General features: G+C 34.4%; 1 protein-coding gene across 4 annotated transcripts in view; it reads right to left on the minus strand.

Moving 5' to 3' along the window:
• Window positions 1-19,595, minus strand: part of OCA2 (OCA2 melanosomal transmembrane protein) — a 280,525-nt gene that overhangs the window by 78,171 nt on the left and 182,759 nt on the right. For all 4 annotated transcript variants that reach the window (XM_059877646.1, XM_024979497.2, XM_024979496.2 and 1 more), the window contains one exon: window positions 19,342-19,469. In XM_059877646.1, the coding sequence (XP_059733629.1) occupies window positions 19,342-19,469 (128 nt within the window). The remainder of the gene's footprint in view (window positions 1-19,341; window positions 19,470-19,595) is intronic.

The raw sequence follows: 19,595 nt of genomic DNA on the forward strand, positions 1-19,595 counted from the left end.
CTCCAGTCCTGGAAACCTCATACCAAGCAACCAAAAAGACAGGAACACAGCACCACTAATTAGCAGACAGGATGCCTAAAGTCATACTAAGGTCACAGATACCTTGAAACACACCACCTGATGTGCCCCTGCCAATACACCCACCAATCCCCCAACCAGGAGGACTACACAAGCAATGGGACCAAGCTCATTTACATGGAGAAGACACCAGAAACAAGAACAACTACAACCTTGCAGGCTGTGGAATGAAGACACCAAATGCAGTAAGTTAAACAAAATGAGAAGATGCAGAAATATGTTGCAGATAAAAGAGCAAGGCAAAACCCCAAAAGACCAAATAAATGAAGAGAAAATCAGCAATATACCTTAAAAATTCAGAATAATAATAGTAAAGATGATCCAAAATATTGAATATAGTACGGAGAAAATACGAGAAAAAATTTAACATGGACCTAGAAGAACTAAAGAACAAATAGTGATGAACACCACAATAATTGACATTAAAAATACATGAGAAGTAATCAGTAGCAGAATAACTGAGGCAGTAGATTGGATAAGTGAGCAGGAAGATAGAATGTTGGAAATAAATGCTCAGAATAAAAAATTAAAAGAACTGAGGAAACTATCACAGACCTCTTGGGCAACATTAAACAACCAACATTCAAATTATAGGGGTCCCAGCCGAAGAAGAAAAATATAAGGAGTCTGAAAGAAGATATGAAGAGATTATATAGTTGAAAACTTCACTAACATGGAAGAGGAAACAATCAACTCCAGGACCCAAAGAGAGTTTCATACAGGATAAATCCAAAGAAAAATACATCCAGATACATATTAGTCAAACTAACAAAAGTTAAACACAAACAAAAAATGTTTAAAACTACAAGGGAAAAGCAACAATGGGAATCCCATAACATTAAAAGCTGATCTCTCAGCATAAAATCTGTAGGTCAGAAGGGAGTTGCAGAATGTACTTAAAGTGATGAAAGGAAAAAACCTTCAACCAAGATTATACTAATGAGAAAGGCTCTCACTCATATTTGATGAAGAAATCAAAAGTTTTACAGACAAGAAAAACATAAGAGAATTCAGCACCACCAAAAGAGCTCTACAACAAATGCTAAAGAAACTTTTCTAGGCAGGGAACACAAGAGAAGAAAAAGACCTTACAAAAAAAAAAAAAAAAAAAAACAATTAAGAAAATGGTAATAGGAATATTCATATCAATAATTACCTTAATACTGCACCCAAAAGACACATATTGGCTGAATGGATACAAAAATAAGACCTGTATATATGATGCCTACAAGAGACCCACTTCAGACCTACAGACACATAAAGACTGAAAGTGAGGGGATGAAAAAAGATACTTTGATGTAAATGGAAATGAAAAGAAAGCTAGAGTAGCAAAAACCATATCAGATAATATAAACTTTAAAATAAAGACATAAAACATAAGGAAGGAAAATATATAACCATAAAGGGATCAATCCAAAAATATATAATAGTTACAAATATTTATGCATACAACATAGGAACACCTCAATAGATAAGGCAAATTCTAACAGCCATAAAAGGGGAAATGGACAATAACACAATAATAATGGGGAACTTTAACAACCCACTTATACCAATGGATAGATTATCCAGACAGAAAATTAAAAAGGAAATACAAGTCCTAAATGAAATAACAGTGCAGAAAAACTTAATTGACACTTATAGGACATTCCATCAAACCAACAGAATATACTTTCTTCTCAGACGCACACTGAACATGCTGTAGGGTAAATCACATCTTGGGTCACAAATCAAGACTAACTAAATTTAAGAAAATTGAATATATTAAGCATCTTCTCTGACCATGACACTATGAAATTACATATGAATTACAAAGGGAAAAAACTTTAAAATACAGACACATGGAGGCTCTACAATATGCTGCTAGTAATCAAATTATCACTGAAGAAATCAAAGAGGACATTTTTAAAAGTACCTAGAAACAAATGAGAGTGGAAAATGCAATAACCAGAAGCCAATGGAAGGCAACAAAAGCAATTCTAAGAGGAAAGTTTATAGCAATACAATCCTACCTCAAGAAACAAGAAAAATCTCAAGTAAACAACCTAACCCTACACCTAAAGCAATTAGAAAAGAATAACAACAACAACAAAAAGTTAGTGGAAGGAAAGGAATCACAAAGATCAGAACAGAAATAAATTTTTTAAAAAGAAGTGAAGAAAACAACAGTAAAGATCACTAAAACTAACAGTTGGTTCCTTGAGAAGATAAACAAAATTGATAATCCATTACCCAGATTCATCAAAGAAAAAAGGGAGAGAATTCAAACTGAAAAAAATTATAAATGAAAAAGAACCTACAACTGACACTGCAGAAATACAAAGGATCAAAAGAGACTACCATAAGCAAATATATGCCAATAAAATGGACAGCCTGGAAGAAATGCACAAATTCTAAGAAAAATACAGCCTTCCAGGACTGAACCAAGAACAAATAGAAAATATTAGTGGTCCAATCAAAATTAGTGAAATTGAAACAGAGGAAAAAATTCGTAGCAAACAACAGCCTAGGACTTGATTGCTTAATAGGCAAATTCAATCAAACATTTACAGAAGAGCTAACACCTCTCCTTCTCCAACTCTTCCAAGAGATGCCCAAGGGAGGAATACTTTAAAATTAGTTCCACAAGGCCACCATCACCCTGATACCAAAACCAGACAGAGATATGAACCAAAAAAAATAAATAAATAAATAAAAGTACAGAGCAAAATCAGTGTTGAATATATATGAAAATATCCTCAAAAAAAAAATATCAAACAGAATCCAACAACATATTAAAAGAATCATACATCATGATCAATTGGGGTTTATCCCAGTGATTCAAGGGTTCAGCAATACATACAAATCAGTATGATACACTATTAACAAATTGTGGGGGAAAATATGATAATCTCAGTCAGTTCAGTTCAGTTGCTCAGTCGTGTCCGACTCTTTGTGATCCTGAGAACCGCAGCATGCCAGGCATCCCTGTCCATCACCAACTCCCAGAGTCCACCCAAACCCCTGTCCACTGAGTCGGTGATGCCATCCAACCATCTCATCCTCTGTCGTCCCCTTCTCCTTCTGCCCCCAATCTTTCCCAGCATCAGGGTCTTTTCAAATGAGTCAGCTCTTCGCATCAGGTGGACAATGTATTGGAGTTTCAGCTTCAAAATCAGTCCTACCAATGAACAGCCAGGACTGATCTCCTTTAGGATGGACTGGTTGCATCTCCTTGCTCTCTCAAGAGTCTTCTCCAACACTACAGTTCAAAGGAATCAATTCTTCAGCACTCAGCTTTCTTTACAGTCCAACTCTCACATTCATATATGACCACTGGAAAAATTATAGCCTTGACTAGACGGACCTTTGTTGGCAAAGTAATGTCTCTGCTTTTGAATATGCTATCTAGGTTGGTCATAACTTTCCTTCCAAGGAGCAAGTGTCTTTTAATTTCATGGCTTCAATCAGCATCTGAAGTGATTTTGGAGCCCCCAAAAATAAAGTCAGCCATGGTTTCCACTGTTTCCCCATCTATTTGCCATGAAGTGATGGGACCGGAGGCCATGATCTTAGTTTTCTGAATGTTGAGCTTTAAGCCAACTTTTTCACTCTCCTCTTTCACTTTCATCAAGAAGCTCCTTAGTTCTTCTTCTCTTTCTGCCATAAGGGTGATGTCATCTGCATATCTGAGGTTATTGATATTTCCCCCAGCAATCTTGATTCCAGCTTGTGCTTCCTCCAGCCCAGGGTTTCTCATGATGTACTCTGCATAGAAGTTAAATAAGCAGCGTGACAATATACAGCCTTGAGGTACTCCTTTTCCTATTTGGAACCAGTCTGTTGTTCCATGTCCAGTTCTAACTGTTGCTTCTTGACCTGCATACAGGTTTCTCAAGAGTCAGGTCAGGTGGTCTGGTATTCCCATCTCTTTCAGAATTTTCCACTCGATAGATGTAGAAAAAGCTTTCAACAAAACCCAAAATTTTGATAATAATTTTTTTTAAAAAACTGTATAAACTGTGCCTAAATTAAACCTACCCCAACAAAATAAAGGCCATATGTACCAAACCCACAGCAAATATTATTCTAAATGAAAATTTGATGGCATTTCCTCTAAGAAACTAGACACGGGTGTCCACTCTCGCCACTATTATTCAACATAGTTCTAGAAGTCCTAACCACAGCAATCAGAGGAGTAAAAGAAATAGCAGGGCTCTAAATTGGAAAAAAAGAAAACTCTCACTGCTTAGAACTGACATAAAAATACATATATAGAAAACGCAAAAGATGCCACCAGGAAACTACTAGAGCTAATCAGTGAACCTGGTAAAGTCACAGTATTCAAAATTAATACACAGAAATCCCTTGCATTCCTATACACTAACAATGAAAAATCAGAAAGAATTTTTTAAAAATCCCATTCACCATTGCAGCAAAAAGAATAAAATACCTAGGAATAAACCTACCCAAGGAGGTAAAAGACTTGTATACAGAAAACTACAAGACACTCAAGAAAGAAATCAAGATGACACAAATATATGGAAATATATACTATACTCTTGTGTTGGAAATTTAAATATTGTGAAGATGACTATGCTACTCAAAGCAATCTACAGATTCAATGCAATCTCTATCAAACTACCAATGGCATTTTTCACAAAACCATGACAAAAAAATTCCAGTTTGCTTGGGAACACAAAAGAATCCAAATAGCCAAAGCAACCCTGAGAAAGAAAAACGGAACTAGAGGAATCAACCTCCCTGAGTTCAGACTCTACTACAAAGCTACAGTCATCAGGACAGTATGGTACTGGCACAAAAATAGTAATGTAGGTCAATGGAACAAGATAGAAAGCCTAGAGAGAAACCCATCACTTATGGTCACCTTATCTTTGACAAAGAGTACACAATGGAGAAAAGAAACCCTCTTCAATAAGTGGTGCTGGCAAAACTGGAGAGCTACATGTAAAAAAATGCAATTATAACACTTTCTAGCACCATACACAAAATTAAACTCAAAATATATTAAAGACCTAAATGTAATACCAGACACTATAAAGCCCTTAGAGGAAAACATAGCCAGAATAATCTTTGCCATAAATTGAAGCAAGATCCTCTTTGACCCATCTCCTAGAGTAATGGAAATAAAAACAAAATAAACAAGCAGGACATACTTAAACAAAAAAAAAATTACACAGAAAAGGAAAACATAAGCAAGACAAAAAGACAGCCCTCTGAATTGTAGGAAATAATTGCAAATGAAGAAACTGACAAAGGGTTAATCACCAAAAAATACAGGCAATTCATACAGTTCATACAATATCAGAAAAACTAACAACCCAATTTTAAAATGGGTGGAAGACATAAACAGACATTTCTACAATAGCTAGTGAGAAGATATTTTATAACACCATAAGCACAGCTTAGTGCTCTGTGATGACCTAGGAGATGGGAAGGAGGCTTAAGAAGGTGGAGATATACATATGCTTATAGCTGATTCACACTCTTGTACAGCAGAAACTGACAAAATATTGCCAAGAAATTATCCTCTAATTTAAAAGAAAGAAAGAAAAGCTCAAAGAAACAAAACTAAAATAAACATAGAGATCCAAGCCCAAATGCACTATAGTCACTGTATTGAGAGACAAATACAAAAAAAAGTCTCAAAAACAGCAACAAAAATGACTCTAAATGCATAGGGGTAAAACAATATGATGAATAGCTGACATCATGAGAAGTAATGGAGACCAGAAGGCAGCAAGACAATAGATTTGGAATGTTAAAAGACAAAAGTTAAAAGACCCAAGAATTCCACACTGATTCATCAAAACTATTTTTGGAAAATAATGCAGGGGTTGGGAAAGGCATTCACATACAAATAAAAACTAAATTTGCTGCTCCTTCAAGCCAACACCAGATGGAAACTTAAATCCATACTAAACAATAAAGAACCATGGAAAAGGTAAATATATACATATATAAAAAGATTGATTGAGTCTTTTGGTTCAAGGTGGCAGAGTAGAAGGATCTGTGCTCATCTCCTCCTGCAAGAGCACCAAACTTGCAACTAGCTGTTGAACAACTATTGACAGGAGGATGCTGAAACCCACCAAAAAAAGATACCTCACACCTAAAGACAAAGAAGAAACCTCAATGAGAAGGTAAAGTGAAAATGTGTCAGTCATGTCCAACTCTTTGTGATCCCATGGACTATACAGTCCATGGAATTCTCCAAGCCAGAATACTGGAGTGGGTAGCCTTTCCCTTCTTCGGGGCATCTTCCCAACCCAGGGATCAAACCCAGGTCTCCCGCATTGCAGGCAGATTCTTTACAGCTGAGCCACAAGGGAAGCCCAAAGAGGGGCGCAATCATGATCAAATCAAACCCTATACCCACCAGGTGGGTGACCCACAGACTGGAGAACAATAATACTAAAGAAGTTCTCCCTCTGTTGTGAAGGTTCTGAATCCCCCATTCTGTCGAACCCAGCCTGGGGGATTCGACAAAGGGACTGTGAATCCCCAGGGAGTCTGGCCTTGAGGGCCAGCAGGGTATCATTACAGGCCTTCCAGAGGACTGAGGGAAACAGAGACTCCAATCTTGGAAAGCACAAACAAAATTTTGTTTGCAGCAAGACCCGGAGGAGAGAAGAAGTGACCCCACAGGAGACTGAACCAAAACTACCTGCTAGTGTCGGAAGGCCGCCTGTGGAGACATGGGTTGGCAGGCATTCACCAAAGGGACGAGGGAACTAGAAGGTCCCCCGTGGTGTAAACCCTCTTGGAGTTGGCCATTAACCCTACATAGAGCCCATAGACACCAGGACTGGGTCACCTCGGACCAAACAACTACCAGGGAGGGAGTGCAACATCACTTATCAGCAGATAATTGGATTAAAGCTTTAATGAGCAAGGCCTGCCCACCAGATCAAGACTCAGTTTTTCCCACATCAGTCCCTTCTATCAAGAAGCTTACACAATCTTCTTAGCCTCATCCATCAAAGGACAGACAGAAGAAGCAAGAAGAAGCACGGTCTCAAAGTGACTAAAACAAAAACAATATTACAGAAAGCTAATCACTATGTAAAAGCAGAAAGGTATGTCCCAGAGGAAAGGATAAGATAAAATCTCAGAAAAACAACTAAACAAAGTGGAGATAGACAACCTTCCAGAAAAATAATTCAGAATATTGATAGTGATGATCCAGGATCTTGGGGAAAGAATGGAAGTAAAGATTGAGAAGAGGCAAGAAATGTTTACCAAAGACCTATAAGAACTAAAGAGCAAACAGGGAAGAATAATACACTAGAAGGAATGAACAACAGAATAACCGAGGCAGAATAATGGATAAATGACAGAATGGTGGAAATCACTGCCACAAAACAGAATATAGAAAAAAGAATGCAAAGAAATGAAGACAGCCTAAGAGACCTCTGGGATTACATTAAACACACCAGCATTTACATTATAGAGGTCCCAGAAGTAGAAGAGAGAGAGAGAAAGCACCTAAGAAAATATTTGAAGAGATAATAGTTGAAAATTCCAGAACATAGGAAATGAAATAGTCAACCAAGTACAGCAAGCACAGAGTCCCAGGCAGGATAAACCCAAGAAGGAATACAGCAAGACACATAATAATCAAACTAACAAAAATTAAAGACAGGTAAAATATTAAAAGCAATAAGGGGAAAATGACAAATGACATACAAGGGAACTCCCATCAAGATATCAGCTGATTTTTCAACAGAAACTCTACAAGCCAGAAGGGAATGGCATGATATATTTAAAGTGATGAACAGGAAGAACCTACAACCAAGAATACTTTACCCAGCAAGACTCTCCTTCAGACTTTATAGAGAAATCAAAAGCTCTCCAGATAAGCAAAAGTTAAGAGAATTCAGCACCACCAAACCAGCTTTACAACAAATGCTAAAGGAACTCCTCTAAGCAAGAAACACAAGAGAAGGAAAAGGCCTACAGAAAATAAACCCAAAACAATTAAGAAAACAGTAATAGGATCATACATAATTACCTTGAATGCAAATGGATTAAATGCACCAACCATAAGACATACACTGGCTGGGTGGATGAAACTATGTGCATGTATGCACTTCCACTTACCACATCATTCTGCTTGACCTCCCCCAAAGTTGTATGTAATTATTTTATATTGTTAAGTTAATCACATTCCCATTATGGCTCAAAATTATAATTATCTTTTTTTTTTTTTTGTCTGGCTACTAATTGTGAAAACTGATAAACATCTTTTCCTCTTGTGATTATGTAACAATTACTCACTTAATACCATTGTATCATGACTGGTCAACAGAAAAAAAAAATAGAACTCTGTATCACCAAAACTAGGATTTAATGGGAAAACCTGTAATCACTTTTTAAAATCCAGATGCATATCAGAATTATATTGGAATTTTTTTTTAAATATCAATGCTCAGGTATTGCTTTTTTTCTCCAGAGCTCCAGATATGTTTCTAATGAGTACTCATGTTTAAAAACAACTGGGTTATATGATGATCTTTCACTTTTATCTAGTTTGTTTCACTTTTCTATTTCATATTCAGTGCTCCCATTTCATTTAGTTTATGTTCTCCAATTTCTTCATCTCTTCTTTTTTTATGTTCTTTCTCAAGTCTTTATCAAGTGTAGCAGAAAAGCTTTTGTATACATATATATATGTATAATATATATATATATTTAAACATTTATGAATTTTTGCCTAATTAAAAGAATTATGACATTTTGATTCCACTTGTTTGACTTAATATACATAGAATGTGAGATTTCTCATTAAAAATAGACATGCAACAAGAAACAAAGATTTACTGTATAGCATAGGGAACCATGGCCCATATCTTATAATAACTTATGAGGAAAATTATTTCTAAAATACTATATGTGTATTTGTATAACTGAATCACCTTGAAACATTTTAAGTAAACTATACTTTAATAATCAGAGAAGGCAATGGCACCCCACTCCAGTACTCTTGCCTGGAAAATTCCATGGATGGAGGAGCCTGGTCAGGTCGCTAAGGGTCCATGTGGTCGCTAAGAGTCGGACACAACTGAGCGACTTCACTTTCACTTTTTCACTTTCATGCATTGGAGAAGGAAATGGCAACCCACTCCAGTGTTCTTGCTTGGAGAATCCCAGGGACGGGGGAGCCTGGTGGGCTGACGTCTATGGGGTCGCACAGAGTTGGACACGACTAAAGTGACTTAGCAGTAACAGTATACTTTAATTATATATATATATATATTTTTTTTTTAAAGACTGTATGAATATATTTTCTTTTCTTTTTTTATTTAAAATGCATATCACAAAACAATAAGGATGGTAAAACTATATGTTAGGCATATAACCTAAAGATATAATGTATATGACAATAGGAGCACAATGGAGGAAGGAAAAACTTGAGCTGTACTGGAAGAAGATTTCTATATTTTACTGGAAGCAAATCACTGTTAACCTGAAGTAAACTGTAATACATTAAGATGCATAGGGAGTCAATATAGTGGAGCAGAAGGACTTGAGTTCACCTCTTCTCATGAAAATACTGAAATCACAACTTACTGCTGAACAACCATTGACAGAAGAGACTTGAACCTACCAAAAAATATATTCAACATCCAAAGACAAACAGGAAACCACATAAGGATTGTAGGAGGGGACACCTCATGATGTAATCAAATCCCATACCCACTGGGTGAGCAACTCACAAACTGGAAAATAGTTAGACCATGTGGACTTAATTGATATTTGTAGAACATACAAGGCATCAGAATACACATTCTTCTCAAGAGCACATGGAACATTTTTCAGGATAGATCGCATGCTAGGCCACAAAGGAGGCCTTGGTAAATTTAAGAAAACTGAAATCATATCAAGCATCTTTTCCAACCACAGTACTACGAGATTAAAAATTATTTAATACACACACATTAAAAAAACTACAAAAAACACAAATATGTGGACGCTGAACAATATGCTACTTTAGTATAACAACTAATGGATCACTGAGGAAATCAAAATATATCTAGAAAAAAAAACGCAAATGAAAACACAAAAATCCAAAACTTATGGGACACAACAAAAGCAGTTCCAAGAGGAAATTTTATAGCAATACAACCTTACCTCATGCAACAAGCAATATCTCAAATAAACAACCTAACTTTACACCTTACATCATATATCAAGGGGCCTCCTCAATGGCTCAGTGGGTAAAGAATCTTCCTGCAATGCAGAAGACACAGGAGATGCAGGTTCAATTTCTGGGTCAGGAAGATTCCCTGAAGGAGGAAATGGCAACCCACTTCAATATTCTTGCATGAAAAATCCCCAGGATGAGGAACTTGGCAGGCTATAGTCCATGCAGTTGCAAAGAGTCAGACAAGACTGAGTGACTAATCACAGCACAGCATAACCTTACACCTAAAGCAACTAGAGAAAGAAGAACAAACAAAACCCAAGTACTGGTAGGAAAGAAATCATAACAATCAAAGCAGAAACAAATGAAATATAGATAAAGAAAACAATATAAAAGATCAATGAAATGAAAAGGACCTACTGTATAGCGTAGGGAAGTCTACTCATTATTCTGTAACAACCTACATAGGAAAAGAATCTGGAAAATAATGGATAAATGTATATGTATAACTGAGCCACTTTGCTATACATCCAAGATTAACACAACATTGTAAACAACTATACTTCAATATAAAATAAAAACTAAATTTAAATCGATGCATAGTTTAACTCATAATATTATAATAATTTTAAAATACGGTGTAAAAAACAAAATGAAAGACAATTTAAATGGTCTACAGTTACATATTTGTTTAGCACAAAGAAAGCAGTAAAGAAGAAGAGAGGTACAAAAGAAAGAAAACATAGCAAAATCAAATAACAAAATGACAGATAAATTCAACCATATGAGTAATTTTATTACATATAAACAAACATTTCAATCAAAAAGAAATTGTCAGACTGAATTTTTTTAATGGTAGCCCCTGCAAAAAACAACAAATGAGAGCTGAAAGTGGCCATATCAATACCAGTCAAAAAAGATTCTAACACAAAAATATTACTAAAAAAAAAAGAGGGAGATATAATAATGATGAAAGTTCTATTCACATGAATGTTATAATAATTATAAAATACATGTGCCTAACAACAGATCTCCAAGACATATGAAACAAAAACTAGTACATGTGAAAAGAAAATATACAATTTAACAGTGATAGGTGAAGACTTCAATACCCCACTATCAACAATTGATATAAATTATACAGAATATAGGTAATGTATAAAACTTAAACAAAACTATTGACAAGCATGATGTATCTGATATTTGTAGAATTCTCCACCAAACAAAAGCAGAATACACATACTTTTCAAGCACAAGTAGAATATTCTCCAGAAAAGACAAAATGCAAGACTATAAACAAAGACTCAATAAAATTACAAGGACTGATATATGAAAAATATATTCTATGACAATTGAACTAAATTAAAAATAAAAAATGGAAAGAAATATAGACAACCCACAAATATTGGTAACTTAAAAAACACACTTCTCAATAACCCATATGTCAAAAACAATACCATATTTAAATACCTCTCAAAAACCACTAACATCAACTTTGCTTCTCTTGCCTATTTTGAAGAACAATCTACTTTGACTATTTTATAGACTTGTCAAGATTGTCTAGGTGAAGATTTACAAACAGTGATAAAAGCAAAATATGTGGCTCTAATGAATCATGTTCTGATTTATGTAGAATGAAAAGAAAAATTAAATAAACCTAGAATCATTTCATAAATGAAAATATTACAAATAAATTGCTAACAAATCTTTAAAAAATAAATTATAAGAAAAAATAGCAAATATTTTGAACAGATGAAAATAAAAGAAGAGTATCAGTAATAAAGGATGCAGAGAAATGATGCTTGGGGGAAATTTGTAGCTAAAATGCTTATGTAAAATAAGAAAGATCTCATTAATAACCTAAGGTTCCACTTTAAGAACACAGGAGGCAAAGAGAGAATATCAAATCAAAAGCCAATAGAAGAAATTAAATAATAAAGATTAGAGGAGAAATCAATGAAATAGAAATCAAAAAATGTACAAAGAAAATTAATGAAAGTAATTTGACCTCCAAGCAGCAGCCATGGAAACCTTATGGTCTGCCTGAAAGCATCTGAATCTATGGAGAGGATCGTTAAAATAAGAAGACTTAGGTGGCAAAGTAGCAAGAGGAAATGAGGAACTGAGAGTCTAGTGAAAAGAAGCTTGTTGGAAATGGATTTTCTTTCTGGCTAGCAGAAAAGCCTGAGAAAAAACTTTTAAAGGTCAAGAATTTTTTAATTTTTATTTATTTTTAACTGAAGGATAATTGCTTTACAGTACTGGGTTGGTTTTTGTCAAACATTAACACGTATCAGAAAGCCTGAGAACTTTAAATACATACACATCTATAAGGGAAGAAGCAAAGAGGATGGTAATGAAAAAATGAAATGTCTTTGTCACTGAGAGAATAGACAGTTTTAGATGAAATGCACTAAACTCTAAAGTTTAGAAAGTAAGATCTTAAGGCTTTCCAACTTTAAAAAATATTTCCAATTCAAGAGTTTATCCAATTACTTAATATGAAAAAATAAAGTCAATGAAATTAATATTTCCTTTTAAAAATAAATATCAAAAAAGTAGACAAACTTTACCTAGGCTAACCAAGAAAAAAGAGAGAAGACACAAATCATCAAAATCAGAAATAGAAAGGGGGATATCTCTAATGATAGCACTGAAATAAAAAAGTATTATAAGGCAATATTACAAACAATTTATGCCAAAAATTAAGAAAATTTGGATGAAATAGACAAATTCATAGAAAACAAAAACTAGTAAAATTTACTCAAGAAGAACTAGAATACCTAAATAGGCCAAAGAAAATGAATTAGGAAAAACAAACAAATATATAAAACTTTTCCACAATTTAATTTCATGCCCAGATGGCTTCACTGGAAACTTTTATTGAATATTTAAAAACAATCTTTCACAAACTCTTCTACACAGAATTCTTTGCAACCCATTCTGTCGCACTCATTCAGTGTGATGCTCATAACAAATCCAGACAAAACATACATGAAAACTATATAGATCAATATCCCTCGTGAATATAGATGTAAAAATTCTCAAAGAATAATAGTAAACTTAACTCAACAACTTATTACAACATGATCAAGTGAGATTTACTTCGGGAATACAAAGCAGACTTAACATCTGAAAATCAGTAAATGTAGTATACCATAATAATAGATTCAAAGTTTAAACAATATATACGGCCATCTTAATAGATACAGATAAAAGTTGAAAAAATCCAATATTAAATTTCACAACAAATAAGGAATATATCCTAATATATTTCTCAGCTTAATAAAGGACATCTATATATAGCCAAAAAAAAAAAAAAAAAAACCCTACAACTAACACTATGCATAATGGTGAAAAACCAAATCCATTTCCCCCAAGATCAGATATAAGATATGAATGTTAATACTCATCACTTCAACATCAAACTAGGGATTCTACCTAACAAGACAGGAAAAAATTAAGAGAAGAGGGAAAGAGGGTATTTGGAGGAAAGGAAGGGGGAAAATGTGAGCTAGTTAAAGGCATCAGATCAGAAAAGAAATTAAAATGTCTTTGCAGATGACATGAAAAGAATTTCCAAAGGATATAAAAACAACTACTAAACTAACGAATGGATTCATCAAGGTCCCAGGATATAATGTTATTATTAAAAAATTTGTATTTCCATGTAATGTTAATATGCAATCAGAATATATTAGGTTGTTGCAAAAGTAATGGTGGTTTTGCACTGTTGAAATTTGCCATTTGATATTGGAATACATTCTTAAATAAACGTGGTTGTGTTGTACATCATTTTAATGCACATTTCTCACTTTATGTTTTTTTGCTAATAACATTACTTGCTGTTTATTTTATATTTATTTTAGACTAGGGAAATGATGTTAAATAAAAAACAAATTTGAGTGATTTTCTTTAGTTCATAAATGTTCATAAAGCAGCAGAGACAACTCACAACATCTGCAATGCATTTGGCCCAGTAAACACTAACAAATGTGCAGTGCAGTGGTGATTCAAGAAGTTTTACAAAGGAGATGAGAAGCTTGAAGGTGAACAGCATAGTGGCCAGCCTTTGGAAGTTGACAATGACAAACTGAGAGCTATCATTGAAGCTGACCCTCTTACAACTACACTAGAAAATGCCCAAGAATTCAATGTCAACTGTTCTATAGTCATTTGGCATTTGAAGCAAATTGGAAAGGCAAAAAAGCTCAATGAGTGGGTGCCTCATGAGTTGACTGAAAATTAAGGGGGGGGGAATGTCGTTTTGAAGTGTTTTCTTCTCTTATTCTATGCAACATCAATGAACCATTTCTCCATCAGATTGTGAGACAAAAAGTGGATTATATACAATTGGCAATGACCAGCTCAGTGGTTGGACTGAGAAGAAGCTCCAAAGCACTTTCCAAAGCCAAACTTGCACCAAAAAATGGTCATAGTCACTGTTTGGTGGTCTGCTGGCCATCTGATCCTTTACAGCTTTCTGAATTCCTGTGAAACAATTACATCTGAGAACTATGCTCAGCAAATCAATGAGCTGCATTGAAATCTGCAACACCTGCAACTGGCATTGGTCAACAGAATGGGCCCCATTCTTCTGCATGACAACACCAGACCACACGTCACACAACCAACACTTCAAAAGTTGAATGAATTGGGCTGTGACGTTTTGCCCCATTTGCCATTCTTCAAGCATCTCAACAACTTTTTGCTTTCCAAGGGTTCATTGAATCCTGAAGCACAGATTTTTATGTAACAAGAATAAACAAACTTATTTCTCATTGGCAAAAATGTGTTAATTATAATGGTTCCTATTTCAATTAATAAAGATGTGTTTGAGCCTAATTATAATGATTTAAAATTTAGGGTCTGAAATCACAATTAGGTTTGCACCAATCTAATAAAATTTAAAAAAAAAATTATATTCACAATATCATCGAAAAGAATATAACACACAGTTATAAATTTTGCCTAAGGGGGCAAACGACCTATACTCCAAAAACTATATACAAGATGTTGAAAAAAGAAATCGAAGATGACACAGATGGAAAGATATACCATGTTCTTAGGTTGGAAGAATTAATATTGTGAAAATGACTATACTACACAAAATAATCTATGGATTCAATGCAATCCTTATCAAATTATCAATGGCATTTTTCACAAAACTAGAATTTTAAAATTTTACATTTGTATGATGATACAAAAGACCTTGAGTACTCAAAGCAATCTTGAGAAAGAAAAACAAACCTGGAGTAAAAAGTTCCCTGGCTTCAGAATATACTACAAAGCCACAGTAATCAAAACAGTATGGTACTGCATAAAAACAGAACTATCGATCAATGAAATAGGACAAAATGCCCAGAAATAAACCCATGCACCTCTGGTTAATTAATCTATGACAAAGGAGGCAAAAATATACAGTGGAGAAAGGACAATCTCTTCAATAAATGGTGTTAGGAAAACTGGACAGCTACATGTAAAAGAATGAAATTAGAATATCCTTTAACACCATACACCAAAAAAACAAACTCCAATCAAAATGGATTAAAGATCTAAGTGTAAGACATTACTGTAAAACTCTTAGAGGAAAACATAGGCAGAACACTCTTTGACATAAATTGCAGCAATGTATCTCTGATCTCTGTCCTAGAGTAGTGGAAATGAAAGAAAAATAAATAAATGGTACCATATTAAACTCAAAAATTTTGCACAGCAAAGGTAACCAGAAACAAAGCAAATATATAATCCATAAAATGGGAGAAAATATGTGCAGCAGATACAACAAAAAAGGGAATAATCTCCAAAGTTTACAAACAGCTCATGCAGCTCAATATAAAAAAAAAAACTAATCAAAAATGAGCAGAAGACCTAAATAGACTTTTCTCCAGAGAAGACACACAAATAGTCAAGAGGCACATGAAAAGATGCTCAACATCACTAATTACTAGAGAAATGAAAATCAAAGCTACAATAAGATATCACCTCACACCAGTCAGAATGGCCATCATCAAAAATGCTGATGATGCCATCACCTATTTGCAGGGCAGCAATGGAGATGCAGAAATAGAGAACAGACTTGAGGAAATGGGGAGGGGAAGGAGAGGGTGGGACAAATGGAGAGAGCAGCATGGAAACATTTATACTACCATATGGAAAACAGATAGTAGGAATTTACTGTATGACTCAGGGAGCTCAAACTGGTGCTCTATGACAACCTAGAAGTGTGGGATTGGGTGGGAGTTGGGAGGGAGGTTCAAGAGGAAGGGGACATTGGTATACCTATGGTTGAGTCATGTTGATGCATGGCAGAAACCAACACAATATTGCAAAGCAATTATCCTTCAATTAAAGACAAATCAATTAAAAGCAAAAAAAAAAAAAATAGAAATAGAGTCACAGATGTAGAAAACAAAATTATGGTTATCAGGAGGTAAGAGTGGAGGGATAAACTGGGAGATTGATATTGACATATACACACCACTATATATAAAACAGATAACTAATATGGACCTACTCTATAACATAGGACATTCTACTCAATATTTTTTAATGGCCTATATGGAAAAAGAATCTAAAAATGAGTGGATATACATATATGTATAACTGATTCACTTTTCTGTACAGCAGAAACTAACAAAACATTGCAAATCAAGTACACTCCATTAAAAAATAATCTTAAAAAAAAATGCTGAAGAGGGTGTGGAGAAAGGGAACCCTCCTACACTATTGGTGGAAATATAAACTGGTACAGCTACTATGGAGAACAGTACGTTCAAAGAATGTTTTCCCATATTGCCTTTTTAAAAAACTAAAAACCATTATACACCTACTAAGAAAACTAAGATCATGGCATTTGGCCCCATCACTTCATGGCAAATAGATGGGGAAACAGTGGAAACAGTGACAGACTTTATTTTGGGGGGCTCCATAATCACTGCAAATGGTGACTGCAGCCATGAAATTAAAAGGCACTGGCTCCTTGGAAGAAAACTTAAGACCAACCTAGACAGCATATTAAAAAGCAGAGATGTTACTTTGCCAACAAAGTTTCATCTAGTCAAAGCTATGGTTTTTCCAGTAGTCATGTATGAATGCAAGAGTTGGACTAAAAGGAAAGCTGAGCACCGAAGAATTGATGCTTTTGAACTGTGGTGCTGAAGAAGACTCTTGAGAGTCCCTTGGACTGCAAGGACATCCAACCAGTCCATTCTAAAGGAGATCAGCCCTGGGATTTCTTTGGAGGGAATGATGCTAAAGCTGAAACTCCAGTACTTTGGCCACCTCATGAGAAGAGTCGACTCATTGGAAAAGACTCTGATGCTGGGAGGGATTGGGGGCAGGAGGAGAAGGGGACGACAGAGGATGAGATGGTTGGATGGCATCACCAACTCAATGGACATGAGTTTGAATAAACTCCAGGAATTGGTGATGGACAGGGAGGCCTGGCATGCTGCAGTCCATGGGGTTGCAAAGAGTCATAAACGACTGAGCGACTGAACTGAACTGACTGATACACCTACTAGAATGTCTATAATCAAAATGAATGACAATATATGACAATGATGATGTAAAGAAACTGGAATCTACTATATTACTGGTAGGAATGTAAAATGGTACAACCACTGTGGAAAACATTTTAGCAGTTTCTTAATAAGTTAAAGCAATGATAAGACCTATTATCTACCTAAAATAAAACATATGTCCACACAAAAATTCATACACAAATATACATAAATTTTTATGAAAATAGGTAAATAAAATATAGTATATCCATATAGCAGAATGTTATTCAGCAATAAAACAAATGAGTCTAAGGTACATGGATGAACCTCAACATCATTATTCTAATTTAAAGAAGCCAACAGAAAATAGTACACAATATATGATTCCCTTTAGATGAAATGTACAGGAAAGGCAGCTCAATAGAAAAAGGATCAGTGATTGCCTAGAGCTGGAGTTGTGAGCTAGAAATGACTATAAGGGATCATGAGGGTCATGGGAATGAAACATTCAAAATTTACTAAAAATTATTGAACTGTAAATGTAAAAGGAATTAATTTTATAATATATAAATTATATCTCAAGTTGTTTTAAATATTCCAGCATTTACCCTATCAGACAAAGAGAAGTATGAAATTGAGAACAATATGCCAAAGCCTAGATGAGATAGCAGTTTACATCTTGAATAAACATACAATTGAGGCAGCGACTTTCAAAAGCCAATCATGAAATAGTAACTAGAATTTCCCCCTCAATAGTCTATATGTTTGTGCATAAAGAAAGCACAGAATAGAAAAGGTGAAGTTTTGAGTAGGAAATTGATGAAGTAGAATATGATTCATATCTCTTTGATGTATTTGGAGGGGCTATGTGAGTTATTACACCTATGTAATCTATTATGAATTAAAGACAGATTTCAATGATACAAGGGACCTGTTTAAAAATAATTAATTAAAAAGTGCTAGTTTTAATCAAGAGAATAGTGAATATTGAATGGATTTGTAATCAACAAGTTAAGGTGATTAATGTGAAACATTTGGTGTGTTTGAAGTAATCCTTTGGGGAACAGTATTTTTTATATAGTAAATCTTTGTATTTGAGGAGGTACATGTTTGTGAATCAACTCCCAAGATAAAAGTTATTGTGAATAACTTTGTGACAACAATTATAACTAAAACAATACATGTTATTCATTCTTTTCTTTGATACAGTCTTTCCCATTATAAGAGATTATTTAAATATTACACAAAAGGAATAGACTATCAAGATATTTCCCTATAAACTTTTTGTAACAAGTCATTTTGCTCTAAGCCCAAATTAGAGTAAATTCTACTTTACAGCAAATGAAATTAGAGAAAGTTTACAAACCACAAAGGTTATTCAAGAAAAAAAAAAAACAGCAACCAAATAAACAAGTTTATTAAATATTATTTAAGTGCCTGAGATAAAAGTTGGTTTAACTTAAAATAGTCTAATTTCAACCCCCATAATTTTCCACTCAGTGAATATGTACAAAGACTTACAAACTTTGGGCTTTTTTCATTCAGTAAATAAAATGTGAAATATAAAAATCGGGTCTTTGAACTATTGCAAAAGTTCAACAAAAGACTTACCTCCATCAGAACAAAGAGTGCTGCAAAGAACAGAAGGGTTGCCCATTCCACTCTGTGTAGAATTATCTCAAAATCATGGATATCAGCTAAAATTAGCAACCAGATGGCACCTAGAATAGCAATCCATCCTGAAAAACAAGTAAACAGACTTATAGTTTAATTGTTAAAATGCTAATTCTTCATCTTCAGATTTCTTTTTTAATTGAAGATAATCGATATTCTGCAAACTGAACACACTTAACATGTATCTTTTG

This window comes from Bos taurus, chromosome 2 (assembly GCF_002263795.3).
Source record: "Bos taurus isolate L1 Dominette 01449 registration number 42190680 breed Hereford chromosome 2, ARS-UCD2.0, whole genome shotgun sequence".
In the NCBI taxonomy this organism is placed as follows: Eukaryota; Metazoa; Chordata; class Mammalia; order Artiodactyla; family Bovidae; genus Bos; species Bos taurus.